Source organism: Bidens hawaiensis, unplaced genomic scaffold (genome assembly GCF_021521415.1).
Source record: "Bidens hawaiensis isolate Kalapana, Puna unplaced genomic scaffold, B.hawaiensis_p1.1 tig00021836_1, whole genome shotgun sequence".
Lineage (NCBI taxonomy): Eukaryota > Viridiplantae > Streptophyta > Magnoliopsida > Asterales > Asteraceae > Bidens > Bidens hawaiensis.
Genome location: NW_027505023.1, coordinates 173,919 through 201,357, shown reverse-complemented (window position 1 = coordinate 201,357; position 27,439 = coordinate 173,919). Strand labels below are relative to the sequence as shown.

Genomic DNA, 27,439 nt, shown 5'->3' with positions numbered 1-27,439 from the left:
GATTGCTATAATTAGCAATATTTGGTGGTCCAAGTGTCCAACCATTTTATACAGCAAAGGCATTTAAGTAAAAGTCAAGTCAATATTCAAACTTGCTGACGTTCAATTCAAATTCATTGACAAGGGTCTTCGTGTTCTCACTGCCACCTCATCTCTTTCAATTCGACACTTGTACAAAACCATTTTTTTTAAAGAAAATTACTATTTGAAAAATAGACCATGTGGTTTTAAGGCGGAGGCACAATAAGTCCCCGAAATTTTTTTTGAACTGGTTGAGTACCCGTGGTTTCAAAAACAAACTATTTGAGTCCCTAATGTTACATAACTTTCAGGGTAAGGCTTTCATTTTACTGAAAACACAGGAACTCAAATTGTTTGTTTCTGAAACCACAGGGTCTCAAATGGTTTGTTTCTAAAACCACGGGGACTCAACCAGTTCAAAATTTTTTTTCGGGGACTCATTGTGCCTTCGTCTTAAAACCACATGGGCACAAACAGTAATTTTCTTTTTTTTTTAATTTCATATTTAAATTTTAAACCATCTCTAAGGTTATATGTAGTGGGGACTACAAATTTTAGGAGATAAGCGTCATGTGACGCCCAGTCAGTAAAGGAGAAATTTTTACTTTAGGGGTGTAGTGATGCCCTACTTAATACACACACACATATATATATCACACACATAATAAAAAAATAATAATATAAACCCACACATCACCATCGACAAATATACGCCCCCACCCCACCCCCTGTCGCCCCTCTTATCGCTGGGAGAGGGGGTGTTCCTCCTATTTGTAGCCCACCTGTCGCCTGTTTTGCTGCCCATTACACACACCCTAAGGGCATGTGCATTGAGTGAGAAAAATGGGCGACAAAGAGACTTTTTTTTTGGAGCACCCGCCCTCCCCGGCGATAAGAGGGGCGACAGATATTTGTCGCCTGCCATTGTTTGAGAATATTATTATTTTATTGTTATGTTTGGTGTGTATATATATATATGTGTGTGTGTGTGTGTGTGTTGGACTACAACATCACTACACCCTAAAATAAAAATCCTTCATTTACTGACTGGACGTCGCATGTTAAAAATCACCCCCAATTTTTCACCCCTCACGTTTACATGTGTACCATTAAGAGTTTGAACCATCAACTTTTAAATTAAAGGGGATACATCTCATATAAACGAGCAAGAGTGTTAACCAATAAATCTATGAAGATAATGGACTTATACTTCTAGATATTTTTAAATTGGGTTATTGTATCTAAATGCTTCTAACTTTCACCCTCTGCCCTCTGATCGAGAGCATTTCCAATTTAAGAAATGTCATCCATCCCTCTTAACTTTCACATTGTTGTTTCCTATCACTTTCTAAAGGACCACTAACTCCGTTAATTTTAATGCGGATGTGACATAATGATAAAGTAACTAAAAACAGTGGGTCCCACAATCATTTACTCTTCTTCTACACCACCACTACCTCCAATACCACCACTAGCACAGTAGCACCTACACTACCACCGCCACTCATTCTCCATCTTTTCCAATGCCTCCATTAGAGGTTGCTGTCTCATCCTATTGCTTTCTCTGGTTTAAATCGCGTCATCGGGCTTCTTCAATTCACAAGTTGAACATGACCGTACCCGATATCCTAACCGTTTTTATAACAAACCATAAAACAAGCAAAAGGAAGAATGGAGAAACTAAAAGAAGTGAATTCCATCCCACATTGGTGGAGGAAAGAAAATGGAATGCTTCAACCTTCATATAAATAAGAAAGTGAGTTCTTTTTCCACATCGCTATATTACAAAACTTGTAAGTTTTTATAAGAAAGAGAACTCATATGATAATATTCTTATATGACAAGACACACCTAGTGGCCCTAGCGGAGGGTGTGAAGCACCCGACGCTCACGGGCACGGGCTCGGGCGAAGTGCGATGAGCGCAATATGACACTTTGATGGGTGTATCGCCGCGAGCCGTTTAAGGGCCTCCTTAATATTTTTGTGGAAAATCAAAATATCCTGTCATCGCGATACGCGATGACTGTAATTATTCAGAAAACTTTAAACTTTTGTGGACCCTTAGGTAACCCATCACGATACGCGGCGTGGAAGTTATGTTGGCAAGACATGTTGCCTGCCAGCTTAAATAAGTGGCTTGTCACCAAAATAATGATTAATGTGTTTTGTAAATTAGGGTTTACCCCTATTAAATTTACGTTTGTATAAAAATGAGTTTTACTCCTAGTTTATGAAATAAGAATCATAGTGTTTTTATAGCTCTGATCATTTTTTTCTAACTACGATTTTGATAGAAATATTTTTCTGTAAATTATTTAAATAAACACCGATGCCACCACTCGATGTTCGCAGCTCCCCACTCCAGGCATAGGGGTCGGGGGCTGTGACTGTGTTAGGACGTTAATGAAGCAGTAAACAATTTGGTGTTATTAAGTTTAAATATTGGATTTGGGAGATAATAGTGATGGATGGGCAATATAATTTTGGATTTGTGTTGTTGAGGCTTAAATATTAGGTGAATTTGAGGACTAGAGATAGGGATGTGCAAAGGTTATGAAGGGTGGTGGAGATTGGTGGGTGTGAGGGTGTCTACAATCCAATCCAATCCAATCCAATCAACTACTTCTCGTTTCCAACCCCTTTTGATTCTCACTCTATCAGTTGACTCTTCTTTACACCATGGGCATCGATTGCCACACCCCGACTTAGGGCCTAGAGGTGACACCCGTAGTTGGTACCTGTTTTGAAAATATATCAGAATTGCGGGTTATTAGCGGAAGTCTTTTTAATTATAATAATAATTTATTTTAAAATCTCTTGGATAATAAATATCCAAGTATTTGGTTTACAAACATTGTTTATTCTTGTTTATAATATTTAATTTATTTAAAAACTGAGTCATCTCCATCTGCAAGCATCTATCTCCATGAATGACTCTAATTCCTTGCTATCTGTGCTATACTTGCTTTCCTGTAACGTGGGGGAAAATACGTCAGCGATATGCTGGTGAATCGTTGACTCTGAAAACATTTGACTGACAAGATAGTTTTGAAACAAACTCAGCAGAAACGTCTCTTATTTCTGGGAACTTGTGCCACTGCCATACACACACAGTTTTGGTTCTCCAAGAATTAATGCCCATTAGAGAACTTTCTTTATGCCTGTTTAGCCTGCGACCACGTAGCCTTGATTGAAAGACTAAACAATTATGTTTGGATCCAGACACATGTGTACTCGGTCTGAGTTGCTTTTATTTTCTACCTTGTAATTTAGGGATCACGTAATCCCTTAAAATTTAGAGATCACGTAATCTCATATTTGACTGACTGTTTAAGATAAACAACCTGTCTATCTTAATGACTGACTGAAAAAGGTTTAACGTATTCACCTGTGATTGTCTTTTCCGAGTGATGTGGTGATCTCGTTTGAAAACCCTTGTGAATGAATGATGCTTGATCTATAATAAAATATGTTTGCATAAATATCCGGATCGTCTCTTGATCCAGCTACAGACCTTTAGTCTAGTTTTGATAGCTTTAAACCTTGACTGATCATTTGTTTGAATAAAATATTTAGACCTGTAGTCTTTCATTTGTTTACAAATCATGTGTTGAGTTTCTTCTTCATGAAGAAACATCTATTGATAGGTTTCTTCTTCAAGAAGAAACATTGATTTGACTATAACCCTGGTATGTAAAATGTTACGTTTCTTAGTTGTGAAGAAACTACTATATTTGCTTGTATGTAAAAGCTTATGTTTCTTAATTATGAAGAAACATTATTTTAACTATAACCTTTGCATGTATAAAACTATTATAAACGTAATTATGATCAAGGTTTTGGGCTATACCCCTGACTATGGTCTAAGCCATATAATAAAATAATATTTAGGCAGAACCCCTATCTCATGCGGGTATTTGGAGTTTATATGCCTAAGCTTTGTACGGGCAGCACTTCTACTTTCCATCGCGTATCGAGGCTCAAATCGTCAGAACTTCGAGGCTTTGAACGCACTACGAGGTATGGCACGTAAAGCGAGGCTAACTATGTGAAAGTGGTGGTGTTTGGTGTGAGAATGGAATGTCGGATCCCTCCCCTTTTATAGCTGATTTTGGGAACCATCGCGTAGCACGATGGTCCCTTTCATTGAGGCGTCACGTAGCGCGATGTCAGGATTTGACGCGTGGCATGCTGACTCAGCCCTAGCATCTGCCACGTGTTCCCCGGTTGCGACACGTGTCTGGTGACTCATCATAGACCATCACGTAGCGCGATGGTCCTGTGCTTGGGCTCATCGCGTAGTGCGATGGGCCCTAGAATCGGATTTTTCATTTTTATCCCCTTGTCTTTGATAACTTGCCACTTTTTTTATCATACTTCCATTTTCCAAAAATACTAAAGCGGCCCTTATGCGGCTCGCAGCGATGCGAGCATTCAAAGTGCGCCATCAAAACGCCACATTACGCCCATCGCCCGAGTCCGTGTCCGTGCGCGTCGGGTGCTCCGCACCCTCTGCTAGGATTATGGAGAGTGATTAAAACATTTCTATGGAAACTTGCTTCCTTATAAAGAGCTTCTATTTCTTTTCTTGTTTCCATGTGGGATGAAACTTTTCTACCTTATTTAACTTTTCTACCTTATTTGTACCCATGTGGAATGCTTTCATTTTCTTCCATCTTTCCATGTGGGATGAAATTTTTCTCATTTCCTTAACATGAGATATCTAAATTTTCTTATCTCATTTTTCCCATTACTTATCTTGAAAATATTTTTAATCCTTCAACTTTCAAAGTTGACATTTTTAGTCCAAAATAATTATGGGATTTTCTAGGATGTTACATTGATCAAGCGGATGAAAACACTATTACCTTGTTCTTTGATTAAAGCTTCATAGCCGATATCCCCCTTGCCGATTTTACTGCTCCACCACCACCCGCTGTTGGTTTTACTTGGCAGTCAACCGTTCTCACCTCCTGCCCATCACTACCAATTGTATAGTTAATTATATGCATGTATTAAATTTATTCAATCTAGTTGTTAACCAGAATTGTATGACTCAAATTAATCAGATGATTGATTGAGACATGTTCTTTTGAACAAAAAAAAAAGGAGTTGAACCAGGTGTGATAAGCGAAGGTGGAGGATGAGTAGTGGTGGTAGTTGCAGGTGGTGGTGGTGATGGTTGGTTGAATGCTATGGAGGTAATGGGTGATGGAGAAAAAGAAAGAGGAAGTGATTATGGGACTTGTATTTCAATTATTTCACCATTAAAGTTAATGTCATGTCAGCAATAAAATTAACGAAGTTTGTGCTCCGTTAGTTAGGGGGTGATGGAAAACAACTAGTTGAAAATGGCGAGTAACATTTTTTAGTTAGGAGTGTTCCCGGTCAAAAGATGAAACTTTAAAGCAATGTTTTAAAAACTGGTATTTTACTCGTAACGGATTTAATTAAAAAATGGTACAGCCGTTTGAATCGAAATGTATCGGGAAGTTCAATCGGGTAGAATAATTTACCTTGTAGTTCCATATAAATACAATTTCAACTCAAAAAATAACACAAAAGTGCATTAATAAACATTGAACTTGAGGCAAATATCACACATAAACAATGATCAAGTTAGATAGAAAGTGTATACTTTGTATACGAACTTAGTCGATTCTGAAGATAAAAATAAATCAACATTGTAATTGCATGTACAAAATTTGTTGATTAACGAATTGTCGTTTACCGTGTTTACTCGTTTCAATTTTATTCGCTATGTTAAAAATTATTTTTTTTTAATATGACCCGCAAAAAATATCAAAAATCTGTTGGATTTAAAGCCGGTTTGCCGGTTTAAACCGATATTTTAAAAAAAACCGGCGGTCGATGTTATAGAAAACCTCCAAAAAATACCGGGCTCTAAATACCGGTTGACTTTGAAAAATACCGTATAACCAGTTCAAACGGCGAGTATATACCGGTTTTTAAAACATCGCTTGAAAGTATTTAAATCTAATAACTCTTTTAAATTATGTACTTTTATATCCTTTATACTCTTATCATAAAATAGTGTGTGTGTATAACGGGATTTGAATTTTCGATATCTTACACACATGAATTTAGGGATGGGCTCGATACCGTACCGGTACTGAAAATACCGATCCCGAAAATCGCCAAATCTTGGTACCGGTACCGAAATATTCGGTTCGGTACCGGGACGGTACCGGTATTGAATGTAAAAATTCGGGAAATACAGGTACCGTATCGTACCGGTACCGTGCCGATCCCGAAACTCAAAACTTTGTATCGATTCGGTACTGACGCTACCAAATCGGTACCGGTACCGGTACCAAGTACCAAATGCTCATCCCTACATAAATTATATTTGAAACAATTTAAAATATACGTAGTTGTATTTACAAGTAGCTAAATTAAATAGCTTTTAAAAAATATCTTTTATATTATTGTTATTTTATTAAAAACAAATAATTATAGTAATTATTGTTACTCTATAGCTTTGAACTAAATTAATTACGTCAAAAACATAAAATAAACTAACAATAACTACTCTATTTTGATTATATTAAAAACATAAAATAAAGTAATAATAATTACTATATTAAAAATTGTAGAATAATAACAATTAGTTTTAAGTTAGTAACTTAAACGCTTCAGTTGTTTATACGTCTCTTACGCTAAAATTTATTAGTATTCGATCATAACATGATGAAAACATAGTGCATGTCTACATTCTATAATGCCAGTTTTACCCCCTTTATTACTGGAGTTGGTTTACATTTTTCGTTTTTAATATTGTAAATATATTTTTTTTTGGATTTTAGTTAATTATTGTAAGAAGATAATATACTTGAACCTATTTTGATTATTTATGTTGGATTATGTTCATTTTTAAATAAACATTGAATGAATTATTTACTTATTTTTATATTTGTTCATTTATATTCATTTTTTATAATTTGGATATTATTTTGTGAAACTTTTTATTTAAGTAAGAAAAAAAAATCACCAATATAACTAAATCCATGTTGAGAAATTAAATTATGGTTTGATAATGAAAGAGCTTCATAAATAAATAAAATTTTATAATCCGTTTAAAGTTATTCGGGTTTTGAGAGACACATAACTTGCTTATTTTTTATACTATAAAATTATATATTAATTATAAATAATATCCTTTTTTAATTTGATATTAAATTTTAGTATGTCCAAACTCTATTTTATAGGATTTGCGTATCAAATATTTAATTAATGAAATGATATAACCCATTTAAGAGTCATCTAAATTTGGTGTTACTCATACTCATTAATTAAGGTCAAACACATGAGAGAACTCTATTTACAAATAAACAAATTTAGTAGCATGATCAAAGAAGATGGGAAACGATAAAAAGCTTTTAAAAGTTTTGTTTACGTCTATAAAGATTAAAAAACTTTTATCCCTTTATCATATTTTCAAACATTGCATGTAAGTTGCATTATCTTCCCAATATAGAAAGTAGTAACCATCAAAAACATGTCAAAACCCTGAGCACACGTGTCATTGCCAAAATTTGCCATGTCACAGTCTTACCACAAAGACACGTTCACACACATAAACACGTATCCATCACTCCACTCCTGCCCCTATAAATTCACCTGCTTTCCTTCTCATTTCTCACAACATTAACAGAATGTTGAATTCTATGACCAACGCCGGAAACAATGGCGGTTCCGGCAGCCGGAGAAAACAAGACCAGAGGTCGGCTCAGCTAGGTTCAAGAAAAGGATGCATGAGAGGCAAAGGCGGTCCGGAGAACGCGGCTTGCACCTACAAAGGCGTCCGCCAGCGGACATGGGGCAAATGGGTGTCCGAGATCCGCGAGCCCAACTGTGGCAGCCGTGTCTGGCTCGGAACTTTCAGTTCCGCCCGCGAGGCGGCCATAGCCTATGACGCGGCTGCCAGGAGGCTTTATGGACCCAACGCCCATATTAATCTCCCTGAAGAGGCCGCCAACGCCCCTCCGCCTCCTCCAGCTGTCGAGGAGGCGGCGAATGAGGCGACGTACCGCCGTGCAGTCGAGCAAATGAAGAAGCAGCAGGAGTTTCAACGCCAGGTGCAAATTTACATGCACCAGCAACAGCAGCAGCAACAACAGCAACGAAACGTCAAAATGGAGACCGGAATGATATCCGATATCCCGGATCTTAATCGGCAAGCCTTCGGGAACTACCATGACTTCAATGGAGAAACTTATGTTGACCAGAAGTGTGGTCAGTCATTAAATGGGAACTTGAAGGCTAACCTACCCGAATTCGATGATTCGGGTTTGTGGACCGAGGCGGCTTCAACCATGGACTATGAGTCACAAGCGATGGATCCGGGGATCGGTGCGTCTACATTCAATGATTCAATTGGCATTGAGTTGAATCACCCATTAATTGTTTAATCGGTGGTCATGGGAAAGATTGGTTTCTAGTTGGTTATGGCTTATGTCACAAAACATATATGCTTAATATATAAATATAGTAGTATAGTAGTGTGTATATGAGAGAAAGATAATAGAAAGTTATATGAGAGAAAGAGAATAGAAAGTTTACATAAATATATATCTATATAGAGGTGATCAAATATATAGTGGATTAGTGGAAGATGATCATGTGATATGTCATATATATAGGGAATGGTATAGTTGTGGTGTCTATTTTAATATATATAATAGGATGTTCATATTTACATGTGTGCAATAAATTAGTCTTACTTGTTACGCCTACTATACAGTTGGCCGTTCGCTATATATTTCGATGCATGTTTTATAATTTATAATTACTCTGATGATAAAAGTTATTACAATAATAATAATAATAATAATAATAATAATAATAATAATAATAATAAAGTTATAATACTTCTTCTACTACTACTACTAAAGTTATAATAATTTCTAATACACTCTACAGAGTGATTTCTAATACACTCTAAAACTTTTTGAAACATGCATTCATACCTTACTACTAGTAAAGTTAAAACAAGAGAGAACTTCGATTTTGCTCTCTGTGATTTCTTAAAATTATTAATTTTGGTCCGATAGTTTATTTTAGCCTTTTATGGCACAATAGTTTCAATTAACTTTCAGTTTAGTCCAGCCTATTAACGTCATCCACCAAGCGTTAGTTAATACAACTTTGAGGAGCTTTTTTGTATTTTTCATAAACTTTTAATCATAAAATTTTTTGGGTTTTCTACTAAATATAATTTTTATACTTTTTGTTATTTTTTTAGTATTATGGTTTCTTATATTTATTAATATATAAATATCTACACACTTTTATTTAAAAAAATATTTTTTTAAACTGATATTTTTATGCAAGTGTATATTATTTATTTATATTTAAATACTTTTATTTTTTAACCTTTTCTAGCTGTAATAGTATGTCGATTTAAAAACATTGTATTTAGTTTTATTTTGAAGTACGATTTTAAGTTAAATTATGCACCATTATTAAATATAAACCAAGAAGTCATTTCCATTTTGATGTGCTGGTAAGGTGATTAAGATATGAAATATAGTGTACAAAAATTTAGTTGTTCGAAAAAAATATACAAACCAAGAATTAAAATTAATAAACAGATTTTCAACAACCCTCCGTTAATTAAAAAGTAAACAAAAAAACATAAAATCAGTATATGCTCTTTTTACCACTAAAAAATAAAAGCAGAAAAGTTATTTTTTCTAAATTATTTATAGTTAATAGAAGTGTAAATTAAAATGGAACTTAAAAAATAAATATTCTGTATTTTAAAGCCTAGATATTATTACGGCTATAAAAAGTAAAAATAAAAGTATTCAAATATAAATAAATAAATATGCAGTTGCATAAAAGCTTTTTAAAAATAAAAAGTATATATCTATATATGTAAACAAATATAATAGTTAGAAAATAACAAAAAGTATAAAACTTATATTTAGTATAAAAAAGACATATTCATATTAATTAAAAGTTTGCGAAAATATAAAAAAAAAACCTTCAAAGTTATATTAACTAACGGTTGGTGGATGACGTTAGTGGGTTAGACTAAAACTGATAGTTAATTGAAACTATTGTACCATAAAAGTCTAAAATAAACTATTGGACCAAAACCGAAGTTCTCTCTTAAAATAATTTCTAATACACTCTAAAACTAAATATGCATTCATACCTTAGTTACAGTTTCTGGTACATAAGAAATACATAAGACTATCTGGTATAGAAAAGTTTTGTCACTAAAAAGCTGAGGTGGCGGGCAGTGCCCCCGGCAAATACCACCCTTCCTTGTTGGTGCCGCCCAGCGGTGAAGAAATTTGTGAAATTTCACCGACTAAAGCACCGTTCAAATAATAGAGAGAAGAAAATGCCTATGAGGTTGAAAAGGGTGTAAGGTTAAATATGAGATTAACTACATTCAGGGCTGGGACAACGATTTTGATGGCCTAAAACAAGTGAAAAATCAGGGGCCTTTTCTAAGAAATATAGTTGTGCTTTTCAAAAAAAAAAATTTATCCCGCTTCACATTCAATTAAATATGTTAATTTTTAACTAAAAAGAGTTTCAGTTCTCTCTAGATACTCTATTTTATAATATAACCTAGTACATGATTTTTTTTTAAAGGCTAACAATAATTTAAATATGTTGAAACACGTTATGATGCAACTTGATTGCAGAGTACTGAAAAACATCATGTGGAAAACAACACACAGATTGGTCCTTTCCCACATTGACGTTTACAATTATGATACACATGTATCATTTTAATTTCAAAAAAAAAATAAATTGGATAAGATAATATCGAATATTACCTTATGAACTCGAAACAAGTTTTGATCGCTAATTAGGAACTACTGCATATGCTTAAATTATTATTTATTATTATATTTTTAACAGCATATACTCAATATAGAATTAATACATAATTTAATTTAAGATTAATTAAAAAAAAAGCCTACCAAACAAACTAATAGAAATAGAAAAGAGGTACGTTAAATACAAGAGTGATGATTTTTATATGCATTTTGGGCTTTCATTTTTCTATTTCTTAAGGCTCTAAAAAATATTAATTCTGTTGAGAGGTAAGAGGCTCAAACCCTGGTTATCATCACAAAGAAGAAACGGAAACAAACTACCATCGCGGTAAAACAGTATTTAAAATGGGGTCCTTATGATGGCAAAATAAAAATTATGATGGTAAAAAAGTATTTATTTTGCTTATGATGGCAAAATAAAAATTATATATGTTATATGTATAATTCTATTTAAAATGAGGCCTAAAGTCCTAATTTGGGTTTGGTATGCAGTTGGGCCGGCCTTGACTGGATCGATCTAGTCTTCCTTTCGGTTGAATATGTTAGGGTTGGTATATGGTAAAGAGTGTAAAGCACTAGTGATTACCCGTGAACAATAGAGGCCTCATATTGGCTGAATCCCATTTTATATTTTGACTTAGCTTTTTAATGATCGGTAGGTTGAGGATTTGGGTTGCTTTTATCCGTTGGTAAGATACTTTAAAAAGGAAAAACAATAATTCGTGTTTAATAGTTATAACAATATACTTTTAACAATTATATATAATAACATATATTTTTAGTGTTCGGTTCAATTTGAGTTGGCTCTGGACTAAAACAAAAAAAAACCGAAAACTTCGGTTTATATATATTAGTTATAAATCAATGTTTTTTATTAACAGAATTTTTTTTATGTAATATTAGTTTAGTATGTCAAATTTTAATTATATTAAATTAATTTTATTTATATAAATATTATTATTTTATTTGAAAAGGATGGAAGTTGTGAGTTGGTAATCATTTCCATTAAATAGTGGAGTGGAGTTCGGTATAAAGTGACACTGACCATGTGACACTGTAAAAAAGGAAACAAAATTACATTCACACCTGATAGTCTGATAACACACTCAAAACTCCTAGAAATATGCATTCATACCTTGGTAACTCTAAAGCTCCTAGAAATATAGATCCATACTTTGGTTACACTTTAAATATACATTCATACCTTGGTAACTCTAAAACTCCTAGAAATATACATTCATACTTGGTTGAAATTTAGAACTCGGGACCTTTCATTCGTTGCGTGTTTTTATAATGATAAGAGCATGGTTCATACGAAAAGTAAGTTACAATAGGGATGAGTTCGGTACGGTACCGGTACCGAAATATTCGGTTTGGTACCGGTACGGTACCGGTATTGAAGGTAAAAATTCGGGAAATACCGATACCGTACCGATCCCGAAACTCAAAACTTTGGTACCGATTCGGTACCGACGATACCAAATCAGTACCGGTACCAAGTATCAAATGCTCATCCCTAAATTACAATGAGAATTGTAAGTAATCAAATTATCATGATAAGAAAAACGTTCATACGGGAAGTTTCATTGTGTGTTTTTATAATGATAAGAGGAGGGTTCATATGGAAAGTCAGGTTACAGTGAGATTTGTAATAAATCAAATTATAATCATAAGAAAAGCGTTCATACGGGAAGTTCATACGGGAAGTCAAGTTATAGTGAGAATTGTAAGAAATCAAATGAACCTCATAATTTTTAATCTTAAATATTTAAAAATAAATGAATAAGGTATCTTTAATTTCTTTGCACTCGTCTTTAATTTCATCCTACACATTTACAAAATTCATTTTGCACATTGATGTGCTAAAAGTAGTTATATAAAAACACGCTAATCTAGACACTAAGTAATAAATTCTATGCTCTTAACTTAACTTAAACTACTAACCGGAAAGTGAACCGGTCGACTCTAGTACAGTTAAGTAAGTCCGGATATCGAACCCACGAGACTCTTTAAATTGCGTAAACTAGCTAAATTAGACTCAACTACAGACGCGACTATTTATTTATTATTATTGGGGGGGTTTTACTAAAAACTAATATTAAATTAATCACTAAGATTTAAAGACGACTTAAACCTAAACTTAATTCAGACGATGACAAACAACCACCTAGGCTAGAATCCCCTAAGATTTAGTTATTAATTAACCAGGAAAATATTTAATTATGGAACTGGGATCGTAAAATAGACGCTTAAGAGAAAACCCTAACAGAACCCCTGACCCTTCTCAAGAAGACACTTATGAGTTTCTAATAAGTTTTAACACTCACCAGTATTAAAAATCAAGTTTCCCTATGGTCACCTAATTAATTACAAACTAGTTCCTTTATACGAAATCCTACCTTATAGCGCGGAAATCAAAGGCAGACTAATATATTCAATTGACTCAATAGACAATAATAAATAATCAAACCTAGATGGACTCCTTACGAAAAACTAAATCTAGCAAGATTAAATAATAAAGATTTATCAATAACCTAGCACTTTACAGATTTAAGTAAGCAGCACACTTAGGTTTATTTAGTTAATAATTATTATTCCTATGATCTTAATGCATATCAATCATAAAATAGTCAAAAACACAAAGTAGATGACCTAATAGCAACCTATCATAATGACAAACAATAATCAAGGCAACTATGGAATAATAACAATCAATCAAACAATCCTACGCATACATATGCATCAATTTAATATGATTAAACCTTTTACTAAATCATAAAAACTATAACGATATATAAATCCCAAATCAAAACACAACGTCAAAATAGGTTCATCATAAGCCTAGGCAGTTTATAATGTTTAGCCTAGCATAATGAAATCAAACAAAACAAACAACGAAAAATTCATGGCAGATATAAAAGAAAGCAAAAGAAAACCAAAGATAAAACCCGTGTTCTTCGTCTTCAACAATACGCGCATCACCGGATAGTTCTTCAATTCCAAAGTCGCCAAAAGTAGCAATCCTACGCTCAGGAACTCTCCAAATTCGGCTAGCAACTTCAAGTCTGATTAAGGGGGAGATTAGGGGTGTTTATATAGTGATTAAAGCCCCATACCCGGAATATTCTAGAAATTAGGTTGGTCGCGTTACGCTACCAAAATACCCCCACTTGGCCGCGTAGCGTGGGCAATTTGGCCGCGCTACGCTACCAAAATCCCCTTATTTGGCAGCGCGGCATGGCCAAATTATCTTGGTCCCGGTTCGGTTCACTCCTGATCTGGTCCTGTTCGTTTCCTGATGCAGTCCGGTTGTCACACCCCGACTAGCACAATGCGGAAGCGTAAAACGGGAATGTAACAGACACCTCTGATATCAACACATTGTTTATAAAGAAACATTACAAACTAATTTACAATATATTACATTTCTTTGTTCTATCATTTTAGGTGATACAAACAAAACTAGTTCGTTAACTAAACGTTCTTACTACTAACGTTTTTGCTTCTATTCACATAGCATCAATCGCACACTTCAGGTAAGTGACAGATCACCCAATCATTCCGATTTAGGTACACCTGAAAAGCAGTTTAAAACGGGTCAACTACTAGAGTTGGTGAGTTTCACGAATTTCAAGAAAACAGTAATGAGTATTCACAATTCAGCACTTGTAATCATGAAATAAGTATGTATGTAAATAATGTATATGATATAAATGATGTATGTGATGTAATTATGCTAAGCTACAGTGAAGCCTTGACTGTATGTGCTGCGTGCATCCATTTCCCACGCTCAATCAACCACTGTGGCTCCCCTTCCGCCCACAACATGCCCCGGTAGCTATGTCTAACACTACATAGCCTGTTTGTATATATATGGTCATGTGCAAACGGCGGTATGTGACACGGCAACTAGGCCGATTCCGTTTGGGTTTGTCAAACCAATAGTACTATTCACAAGCCACCGGCTCGAAGTTAATCACTGTGATCGTGGGGACTTTCGTGTGTTAGTACTTAGATAATTCACATCAGTACATGTTTCAGGTATGTATATGTAATCAAACATGCTTTTCACCCCAAAAGTTCGTAAAACAGTTTAAAAGTGGGGTCATGAAACTCACGGTTTAGTAGATATTCAGTACTGTATCAACTCGTGGTTTGTTCAGTCCGCTATCAGTAGTTCCTATAATCAATATTATAATAATATTAATATTTTAATATTATTATAATCTCAATACTAAACTGGGCTGTATAACTAATCTGGGTGTAGCTGGAACGCCCAGAAAGTGGCAATAGGCTTAGGTTGTGATGTTGTTCAATGTCTAATACTTAAAACTGAACTTGGCTCAGATTCCCGTTTTCCCAGCTGGCCCAAGTTGTTCGTTTACGCGTTCAGAAAACAGTTATGGGAAAATAAGCTTGGGTAAATGTATTGGTTAATAAAATGATTAAGTTATAAAGAAAGATCACATACTAGGGTCCCGGATTAGCCACGGGGCCCGTTTCCGTTTATACAGTTTGATTTGAGAAGAAACGCGCACAATACACCCGGATTGTCCAGGTTTCTCATAGAAAAGTTCATTTTTACTTAATTAGTCGGAAAATATGATTTTTGATCACTCTTGGTGTTTTGATTTTCCCGCAGGTTCACTAGTCGCGAACTTGCCGGTTGTTATAAAAACTGAATTTGTTTAATATTCAGATTAGCATAATTAATTAACCGTTAATCATTAAACTATGAAAATTTGACCACTTATCAATTAAAATATGTAGATTTTTATAAAAATATTTCTGGAATTTATTTACTGATTTATTAATTTATAAAAATTCATTTTATCAGCTATATTTCGCCTGAAAATCGTCCGTTTACCCCAAACAATTTCCAAAAATTCACCAAAAATTCCTGAATACTCAAATCATGTCCCAAACTAACCTGTATCAATTCCAGAATGTAAAAAGCTCGTGCAATATTCTTTTCGGCCCAAATTCGGCTGTAAAAATTCACACGAACGTAAATAAATAAAACACCTTTAAACTTCTCCAAATGATCCCAAAATTCATATTTGATCAAAATACATCAAATCTGAGTTCCCGGAAAAATTTCATAATTTTTGAAGTATTTTAGCTATTTTTCCCAAATAAACGTGCCAATTCGGTAATAAAGTCGCCAAATATTCTCGGATGGTCGAAAAATTACCAAATTTGAACAGGGACTTATTGACATGGTCCCTGATGTAAATGAAAAATTTCAAGTCCTAACAATATGCATATCACAATCTTAACCTAAATAGCCCGTAAGCGAGTGTTTCGGCATTACCTTAGCGGGTTTGGCTCGTTTCCGACCTTTTAATCAAGTTTTCAGGTTCTTGTGCTTCTAAGAAAGCTAGATACAAGTCCTATATCACAAAACAAGCAATATTTCATCAACATGACAGCCCTTAACTTAGGGTTTCGGCTAGTGCACAAAAACGAACTTTTGAACCGTAAAAACGCCGTTTCAACCCTTTAATCCGTGTTTATGGCAAAAAAAAACTATCAAAACAGGTTCCTTACCATGTGTATGATCAAAACATGTTTATGGACCATTTTTAGGATTTTTACACGGTTAGGAATGATTTTTAGTAACCAAGACATGTTTTTATGGTATTAAACAAGTTTAAACAAGTAAAAAAAGCTACTTATTTAAGTTGTTTACCTTAGGGTTTCTTGAGTTTTAGGCTGGAGAAGAAGGTGTGTCCAGAATTTTCAAGAAATGATGTTAAAAATGGATTGAATCTAGTTTAAATGTGAAAGAATAACAAAGGGGGGGGGGGGGGGCGTGGCGGCTGCGGCCGGGATTCCTTATGGGCCCCCTATGGGCTGTTTTAGCCCAATGATCTGGTTTCTCCAGCCCAAACACGAAAAGCCCGGTCCAAATTTAGTTCGGGTTCGGTTTTTGGCGCGAAAAACTTATCGGGTGCGTTAAACAGCGCGAAAACGAGTGTTTTTCGGCTAGTTTTGTGTAAAATTATAAAAGCATACTATATGTTTGTAAAAATCAAAAATATTTTCACGGATCGCTTAAAACATTTCAAATAAGTGTTTGGTAAGTCTTTTTCGGCTTAACGGATGATACAATGCTTGGTTTGTAACTATCTTTCGCGTTTAAATCTATAGCGCGTGGTTAAACGAACAAGTTTTCGTTTAACCTGTTGTTATCAAACTAAGACCATACTTCTAATATTTTAGCTTGTATTGATCGTATATCACTTATAAATGGCCCCCCCGAGATATCTGGGTCATAACCCGACCCGTTCGGTTAATTATTCGTTTGTTACGAAAAAGGCGTTTATTTGCTTAATCGGTAAATACGTACTGAGGTGTACCTTGTTTTGGCTCAAATGTCACACCGGTTCACCGGTTTGGCTTGTTTTAGCTCGTTTTTCGCCCTTTTTAACTACGATAAACCTCCGGAACCTACATTGTTCAAATATGTTAGTAATATACAAATTCTAATAAAAACCGAACAAAAACTAATAAAATATTATATAAAATATACAAGGGATTTATATATATTAAGCATTATATCACACATAAACAAAAGAACATACTTATCTATTTGCAAAAGAGCAATTGATGATGAAGATGTTATATATTAGCCCAAAACTATCATAAATATAAAACCTTTCTTTGCAAAGTTTAGCTAACTACGAAGTCGTGTTGATAGTCATATGGTGTAGGCAACGAGTGTTACGCGATTGTACATCCACAGCACCTAAGCTTCCTGATTGTGTTTTGCTTTGTGCACCATCGCCAACTTGGTTGCAATTTTGTCTTCACTACTAGTTTATCTTTTAAGAGCATTCTCAACTTATTCCCCGTCCACATCTTTATAAGGCATAGGATCCTCCCACACCACCTAGGATCTTCACAAACCAATTTTTTTCTATACGGTTCGTATTGGACTATACGGTCTTATAGCACCTGAATCATGTTAGTTTGTGTCGGAGCTTGTCGTTCATTGTCTGTAGTGCCTCGTATAGTCCTATACGAGCCGTATAGACCTATATGGGCGTATAGAGCTATACGGTCGTATAGACAATTTTTTGAAAGTTTTAAATATTAATACCTCAATATGGCCGTATAGACCTATACGGGCCGTATAGGGTTATACGACCGTATAGACAATTTTTTGGACACAATTTTAAATATTAATACGTTAATACTTAGCTAAATATGATATTTTAGAATATAATAAATTGTCTATTAACATTTATATAACATACTCGGCTAAATAATTTGTAGTTGTACCCCGAGAATATTCATTTAAGATTATATTATGTTACAATTTATAACAGTTTATACACAATAATCAATCAATGATTAAGCAAACAAGAAAACATTTGGCCAAACATACTGATAAACATCTAGTCCACATACATAAAATAAAAGTGCACGACAAACATTTGGCAAAAGTCTTCTATACGGTCGTATAGACCTATACGACCGTATAGGTTTTATGGTGTGTCAGCTAGCAATACGAGCCATTTAACACATATACGGCTAGTATAGGTCTATATGGTCGTATAGGTTGAAAAAACCTGTTTTCTTTGTCCCCCCTTGTCAGTTATGCGTAGTAGGGGTGTTCATCGGATCGGATAACGGGTTATTCAGTTTATTCGGTTCGAATTGTTCGGATTTGAAAATTTTGGAACCTATCCGAAATCCGATCCGATCCGAATTAGGGACATTCCTATCCGATCCGAATTGAATTCGGATAGATTCGGATCGGATTCGGATAATCCGAAATTATCCGAATAATCTGTATAACAAATATACAAACTTAAGTTTTATTAAATAAACATACAAAACTAGAAAATAAAAATAAAACACTACAAGAACAAGGAAGTTTAATGTTAAAGAGCATATCGACGGAGTGTTATGACATTTTTGTTTATGGTGTGTTAAATTGATTGAATGAATAATGAAGTTATGGTTATAAAGTTATTGTAAATGTTAATGGATTTGGCTATATACACTAATAACATGCTATATATTCGGATTATTCGGATATCCGAATAATCCGAACTATCTAGAATTTTTTGAAATCCATATCCGAATCCGAATAAGAATTCGGATCGGATTATTCGGGTTTCGGTTTCGGTTCGGATTTCGGTTTTTTTCAGATTTCGGATTTCTTGAACACCCCTAATGCGTAGCCTGTACGGTCGTATAAGCCTATATGAGCCGTATAGGCATATGAGGGTTGTGTATGAGGATCACGTCCCCTTTATAATTACACTAAAAAATATTTTTCTCTCTCCTATTTAATTAAATAATATTTTTATACTTTTATCATTACAGTTTTTTCTCTCTACCCTATAATTTATAAAAAAAATTACTACATTTTCCCCAAATTTACCAAAAATCACTACATTTTCTCTCTCCACCCTATAATTTATATTCACAACCACTCAAAACTCACCCTATAATTACAAACTCCCCTCACAAGATTTTGAGGGATAGAATAATGATAAACTATAAACATTAAACTAATTAGCTATTAGTAATCTACTGACGATCTAATAATTAAATTGCATACATATGTCATATGAGGGCTTTAATTTCTTTTTCCCCCACATGACTACATAAAAAATATAAGCGTAAAGAATAATTATCGTCATTTTGTCTTAAAAATATATAACACCTTATGAGTTTTACTCTACAAATTTAAGGCATTTATGTAGCATCCGGCTTATCAAAATGATAAATAAAAGGATTTTATTAGTCATTGTGCGTTATTATCTATCTACATTAAATAATTGTATGTGGAGTGTTGGACTTAGAGATAAAATATTGACTAGGAGTGGTTATGGGTCTAAAGTCTGTGGGCTTAGGCTATAAAAGCACCTTAAATCCTAGCCACAGTTTCCATATTTGCCTGCACCTCCAAATACACACATCCTTTCCGTTTCGAATTTAAGAGCCAGATCCAAGAAAGCGTTTAAGTATTTCCTACGTAGCATCACAAGAATCAACAAGGTGTAACCTTAGTTAAAGAATCAAGATCCAAGTTCAAAACCGAGTTTTCGTTAAAGGTGCAGTCGGTTGCCTTGAAGTTCTTGAAGATTTTAGATTGGGTTCGATTAATCAAGAATAATTAAACTTTATTGAAAATAAGTTAAGAGATTAGAATAGTTGATTGGATCTAGCATATGAACGATCAAGTAAATATTGTAGAAACAAATAAATTAACAAGTTATTAATGATATTAAATAGCAGCGAAGATATATGAGGAATTGTCATGAACTTAAAAGGATACAAACTCGTATGGCATGGTGGTGGGTATGTTATAAGAGCTGGAGGTGAGCTGGAGGTTTTGGGCTCAAATCCAGTCTCCAGCCATTTTTTTTTTAGCGAATTGATACAAGCGGACAACATTGTTCCAGCTACGAGTAGGGTATGGCGAGCAGGCCCAAAGCTTTTAGTGAGCCCAGTCTCCGAGCAGCCCCCGTTTCTAGCTGATCTTTCTTTTTAGCAAATTGATACAAGTGAACAACATTGTTCCAGCTACAAGTAGAGATGTTCAACGAAACCGGTTCCTGGAACTGAACCGGTGGACCCGAACCGGTTCCTACCCGTTTTTTGTAGGAATCGGACCCTATCTGATTCAACCCGATGATCCGTGACCGGTTCTTGCATTTCTGAGTGGGGGCGGGTAGGAACCGGAACCGAACCGGAACCGGTTCTGGAACCGAACCATCCGGTTAGATAGGTTAGGGGTAAGAACCGGCCCTACTTTTTAGAAAAACGGCCCTACTTTTTAGAAAAACGGCCCTACTTATAATGGAAAAAAGTAGGAACCGGGTTAGGAACCGGTAAGAACCGGTTAGATAGGTTAGGGGTCCGAGGGTGGGAGAACCGGTTCGGTTCCCTAACCGGTTCGAGCCTAGAACCGGTTTAAAAGGGGGTTTTGAATATAGGAACCGGTTAGGAACCGGTTCCGGTTCCTAGTCCCAAACCGTTTTGAACATGCCTAGCTACAAGTTGGGTATAGCGAGCAGACCCGAAGCTTTTAGTGAGCCCAGTCTCCGAGCAGCCCCATTCTCCAGCCGATCTTTTTTTTAGCGAATTGATGCAAGCAAACAACATTGTTTCATCTACGAGTTGGGCATGGCGAGCAGGCCCAAAGCTTTTAGTGAGCCCAGTCTCCGAGAAGCCCCCGTATCCAGTCGATCTTTCATTTTAGCGAATTGATACAAGCGAACAACATTGTTCCAGCTGCGAGTTGGGTATGGCAAGCAGGTCCAAAGCTTTTAGTGAGCCTAGTCTCCGAGCAACCCCCATCTCCAGCCGATCTTTCTTTTTAAAAAATTGATGCAAGCGAACAACATTGTTCCAGCTACAAGTTGGGTATGGCGAGTAGGCCCAAAGCTTTTAGCGAGCCCAGTCTCCGAGCAGCCCTCGTTTCCAACTGTTCTTTCTTTTTAGCAAATTGATATAAGCAAACAGCATCGTTCCAGCTACGAGTTGGGTATGGAGAGCAGGCTAGGCCAAAAGCTTTTAGTGAGCTCAGTCTTCGAGCAGCCCACTTGTAAGTCCATATAGGCGAGCAGCCATGCAAGCCCAAGCCTCAACTCATGTTTGTTTTTAGCGTAAAATGTTAATAAATATATATATTAAAAACAAAGAAACAGAAATAAGATGCAACGTGGATCAGTTGGTTAAGTCTCGGGGAGGTTGAACCAGGGCTCGTGGTTTCAAGCACTGCACCGAGCGTATGTTTTTTTGTTATATAGTGATCAGCGAGCAACTCCTAAGATCTATTTACGAGCAATTGGGCTTGGCCCAATAAGCGATCAATTGCGAGCTGCTAATCCGAGCCCAGTATACGAACAACTATTGGGCCTAGTCATACAAGCATCTGAAAGCCTATTTGCGCCCAATCTAGACATGCTGAAAGTTTGGACCTGAATTAAGAACCAGTTAAATGTTTTGGGCCTGATCCATGTTAAACAAACATGATCTAAGTTCGAATAAACCAAATAAAAAGATTATAGTTTATTAAACAAACTAGCTGGACCCGTTAGTCCAGTTAGTGAAATCAGTTAAATCTGTTAAGAGACATGATAAAGTTAACTTCGTTCGAACTAACGACTATGTAATTAATCCCAGTTAATGTATTTGGAAAAGTAGACATGTTTACTTAACGTGGTTAGTTATCTAAGTTAACCTAGTTAACCACATTAACTTGGTTAAGTTAGTTTAGCTAACCTTGATAATTAAAGTAATCCTGTTAGGTCAGCTAGATTAGTTAACGACATTAGTCTATCAAGTTCACTTAGTTGACCTTGTTAACTCGGTTAACTTAGTTCACTAGCTTGGTTAGTTATGTTAGTTATGTGGTTAATTGAAGCGTGTTTATGTTAAACAATAAGACGTGCCCAGTTAAAGAAAGAAATTACTATTAACTCAGAAAATCTCAGAATCCATGTGAGTGTTTAGCCCCCTTCCTTTTAAACGTTTGGAGCTGTGTGCATACTCGTAAATAAGAAGGTTAATATACTTGCTTTAAATAGCATAGTATAAGGTATGTGAATGCTTTATATAATTTTATACATCACGTGTACGTATGTTTGATAGGGTGGTAGACCCTTATAATTTTTGTGAATGATAGGGTGGCAGACCCAAATAATTTCTATGAAGGTTATGGTGGCAGACCCTTATAATATTGTAAGGCCAAAATGTGACTTGCGATATCAAAGTACGAAACCCGTTATATATTATGGTCAAGAAAATAAAGTGGACGCGACATCCGGACACGAGACAAGAACTTCGACACTTGTTTAAGTGTAATAGGAAAGCTTCTAGATTATGTTTTTAGTCTATAAACAGGGAATATGTGTTCTTTATTTGTGTGTGTTTTGTAAGGTGTAAATCACCAACCCAAGGGGAGCTCACCTTGAATGGGGTCGGTTTGTTCGTTTAATATATTCAATCTTTTAACCGATAACGAGATCGTTCATATACTTTATATTATCTTTATGTTTATGTTCGGTCATTTGATTTACCGCACCCGTCTCGAGCACTTATCAAGAACAAAGCCGTTCGTTGTCGGATCCGGCGGTTTCGGGACCTACATTTGGTATCAGAGCGGGTCGAATCTTATGATTCATCTTTGTTCTTGATATTCGGGTTCTATTTACGCTATTACCCGAACCGAGACGTTAATTTCGTTGAAGTTTTGAAAATAAAGTTGAAGGTTTGGAAATAAGGTTTGAAGATTTGGGGAAATAAAGTGCTTGAAGTTCATCTCGGGTTTGTGGATCCGGTTCTCAACCGTTTGTTTGAAGATTTTTATGAAGTTACATGGGTTTTTTTTTTTTTTTTTTTGGACAGAAGATATTTTGAAGATTAAAGCTTTTGTTCAACATCCATTTGTCAAAGGTCAATATCTCTGGGAAGCTATTTTAGAGATTTTATTCAACGCATCTCTGATTTGAAAAAGTTGCTCTCAACACCTCACCTTGAGGAAGCCAGATCTGACAGTTTTTGGCGCCGAAACCGGCACCGTCAATGGTGGAGACTAGTGGTTGCAACCAGCACACGACATAGAACAGTGCAAGAGCCACCGTTGGATGTGGGTACTTAGATCGGTGGCCGTGGCAGCGATGATGGTGGCGGTAGCTGAAGTGGGGGTGGTCCTCGTGACAAAGGGAGAGGGTTTAGTAGTGGTGGAAGAGGTGGCGGTAGAGCTTTTGATTCAGGTCGTGGCTGGAGCAGAGGAAGTGGTGGTTGTGGTCACCGGAAAATGGATTTCCGGGCAGTAGCTCCGGCGGCCGGCACCGGAATGGTGGCTGTAACTTCACTCAAGGTTTGTTTTATCTGATGTTTTTTTTTGTGTGTGCCCTAAAGTAACTAAAAGAACTGGGCTTGGGCTGCTATGGACTTGGGCTGCTATGAACACTTGGGCCAGTGCATGTATGGGCTGATATAACATATTCATAAATGGCTAGCAAGTAAGATATGTTTTGGGCTGTTGCTTATTTGTTTGGGCTGATTATATGGAACGATTTTGGGTCGGTGAAATAATTTTATGTTCGGGTTGACCAAACTGAAGAAAGTCAAAATTTGTTCGGGTTTTCATCATTATTGGACCGTGTTCAAAGCATATTATTTATATGTTATTTTCAAGGCGTTCAAGAATTAGATCCTGAAAACGTGGGCTACGAGCATCCGAGATGCTTATTTATTAAGGTGAAAATTTTTGAACAAGTTGGTTTTAATAGGGAATTAAATTGTTTAAGTTCTCACCCTGAAAATGTGGGATACGAGTATCTGGGATACTTATTTATTAAGGGTGAGTTACTTAAATAATTTCATTCCTGGAAATAAAAAGTTTTGCCATTTGATCATTGTCCCCGATATTTCGTCAAGCTCTTCTGAACTTATATTGCTTAAGATCCGAGTTGGATAAAGAAGCGAGAACGTCTTCATGAATGAATTAGGTGGATCATTCCTTGAGGGGGTGATTGAAGAAGCTTCGGTTATCGGATTGATTTGCGAAAATGAGAGACACGGATTCAACAATGTTTTGAGATCACAAGTCAAGGGGGTGATTGTAAGGCAAAAAATGTGACTTGCGATATCAAAGTACGAAACCCGTTATATATTATGGTCAAGAAAATAAAGTGGGTGAGACATCCGGACACGAGACGAGAACTTCGACACGCGTTTAAGTGTAATGGGAAAGCTTCTAGATTATGTTTTTAGTCTATAAATAGGGAATATGTGTTCTTTATTTGTGTGTGTTTTGTAAGGTGTAAATCACCCACCCAAGGGGAGCTCACCTTGGATGGGGTCGGTTCGTTCGTTTAATATATTCAATCTTTTAACCAATAACGAGATCGTTCATATACTTTATATTATCTTTATATTTATGTTCGGTCGTTTGATTTACCGCACCCGTCTCGAGCACTTATCAAGAACAAAGCCGTTCGTTGTCGGATCCGGCGGTTTCGGGACCTACAAATATATGTGAAGGTTATGGTGACAGACCCTTATAATATATGTGAAATTTATAGGGTGGCAGACCTTTAAAAAATATATGAAGGTTAGGGCGGTAGACCATTATAATATCTGTGGAGGTTATGGTGGCATACCCTTCTAATATATGTGAACGTATATGTACTAAGTATGGTAAGTAAGATAAAGAAGTATGTCTGTAAGAATGAATGAATGTATATATGAATGAAAGTGTTAATAAGTTAAATATGAAATGTGTATCTCCGGATACTTATGTATAAGAATGTGAATGCTTGACATGTTTCCTGTTAGAGCATTCTCAGTCCATCCCCTAAATTTTCGTGCTAGGGTTTTGCAAATTATAGGATAGGCTTTTGAGTGGTTGTGAGTAAAGAGAGAGAAAATTGAATGATTTTTTGTAAATTTAGGAAACTTTTGTTTGCCCCTGTTTATTTTTAACAATTGTTGGATTGGTTGTGAGTAAAAGAAAAAGAAAACTGTAATTATGAATGTATAAAAAATATTATTTAATTGAAAAATATAAGAGAAATATAGTGATTTTTAGTGAATTGTAGAGATAGAGATGGGGGATGGGCTGGGAATGCTCTTAAACTAGAACTCACTCAGCGTAGCTAACTTTAGTGTGCATGCAGGCAAATAGGATGAGGCAACTTGCTTGACGAGAGACATGGCAATGGAAGAAGGCATGGTATCTAAAGAATGAAGTTTTTATGTTGTTTTATTTACATTTGATTGATTAAAGACAAGTTTTAAATGTTTGTTAATGCAATAATTGAATGTTTATGTAATGAATGGTTGAAGTTTTAATATTCCGCGAAAAGTTTTAATTAACTATGATATTTAAAATTGTGTTTATGAGTAAATCCAACGTTTAGTGGGCCTGCAGGGTCCGGGGCCTTACAGTTTATGGGTTATCTTACTTGGAAATTTTATTTGAGGTGTTTATGGGTTATCATACTTAAAAGTAAATTTGTAAATTGGTAAGGGTTATTTTATTTAAAAAGTTAAACTTTATTTTAAAAAAATTATTTAGACGAGTTAATGGAATAGCTCGTTACCATTCCATTGAGATATTTGGTTATCATGTGATAATGGAATGAATTACTTTGTGTTGTTTGGTAAGTTAGAAAAAGTCAGAATAAAATAAAAATGGTAATGAGTGACAGCGGGTAGTGGTGGTGTGCGGCGAATAGTAATGGTGGTGATGGTGAGTGGTAGCGGTGGTGTGCGACGACGGCGATGGGCGGGAGCCGGGAGCGATGGTTGGTGGTGGTGGTTGGCGGCGTGCGGCGGTGGTGATGGTCGGGAGTGATGATTGGTGGTGGGCCGCACTGGTAGGTAGTGGTGGAGGGTTGATGGAGATGGTGGTGGTGGTGGTGGCGGCAACGATGGTGGCGGGCGGTGAACGCGGTGGTGGGTGGGTGGTGGTGATGAGAGGGTGGTGGAAGTGATATAGTGTAAAAGAGGGATTGAACGAATAAAAAAATAACAGGGGTGGAATGGACATGGTAATGAGTGATTCCATTCTGTTGACCAATCAAACATCTTTTTTTTCATTCATTCATAATGGTTTATTTCATTATATGTCTCTTATTCATACATATCAAACGCTACCTTATAGTTCTAGAGTGGCTATGCCTATTACTTTTACCCAAAAAAAAACCGTATGCGAACCTGAACTAACCCGACTTGAAAACTCAAACCCAAGAAAAGGCTAACCCGAACCCGAACCAATGTAATTCGGGTTGGTTCTCGGGTTTGATTTATAAGTTTCGGGTCAACCCGAAAAACCCGAATAAACTTTTAGTTTTGAAATTAAATATATTTTTAGGTATAGTAATGCTTAGTCTTAGTCACTAAAGTTATCAGAATCTGAGTCTAATCGACTGTTGTCCATCCAACTATTATGGATCAATTGTTTGTTGTTAATTTATGTTTTCCTTTTATTACTAATAACAACCGTAATCGAACAACCAAATCACGTCTGATTGAAGACGATTATGGTTCGAGTTAGTTACTTTGTTTTTACTCTTCTTTTGAATTGATCTATGACTTTATCAAGCTATGTTGGGTTATTATTTGATTATTTGCGTTACGAGCAAAGAAGAATATGTTTTAATTTTAGCATTGAAGTTTAAAAAAAAAAAATTTTTTGTTGTTTCATTTTCTATGATGCTCGAAACCCAATTAACCCAACCCGAAAAAACCCGAACCCAAATTAACCGAACCCGAGAAACTCGTAAGAAATTTGGGTTGGGTTTCGGGCTAAGATTTAAAACTTGGAAACCTAAAAAACGGACCCGAAAAAACCAAAACCCGAAAAAGGAACCCAAAAAACACCCCTAAGAGTGGCATTATGTGAAAACAGAATGTTTTGTTTAAATGATTTTAAACTTGTGCATGTAAATATTTTCAGGTTTTGTCTGATTTAACTTATCATATGAACCCGGTAACTAGAGGTCTAGACTCTTGACTCTAGAACACCTCCATCTAGTTGGGCTCACATGATATCTAACTGGGCTCACGTAAATAATACAAGCTTACAACTATTCAAGTATGAAAGTATAGAATT

General features: G+C 35.6%; 1 protein-coding gene across 1 annotated transcript; it reads left to right on the top strand.

Moving 5' to 3' along the window:
* Positions 1 to 7,698: 7,698 nt before the first annotated feature.
* LOC143609957 (uncharacterized) lies at positions 7,699 to 8,454 on the top strand. The gene has a single exon (XM_077084566.1). The coding sequence runs from the start codon at positions 7,699 to 7,701 to the stop codon at positions 8,452 to 8,454; it is 756 nt and encodes a 251-aa protein (XP_076940681.1).
* Positions 8,455 to 27,439: the final 18,985 nt, after the last annotated feature.

Coding starts and splice junctions, on each gene's coding strand:
- LOC143609957 (XM_077084566.1), top strand. CDS start 7,699: ATGTTGAATTCTATGACCAACGCCGGAAACAATGGCGGTTCCGGCAGC.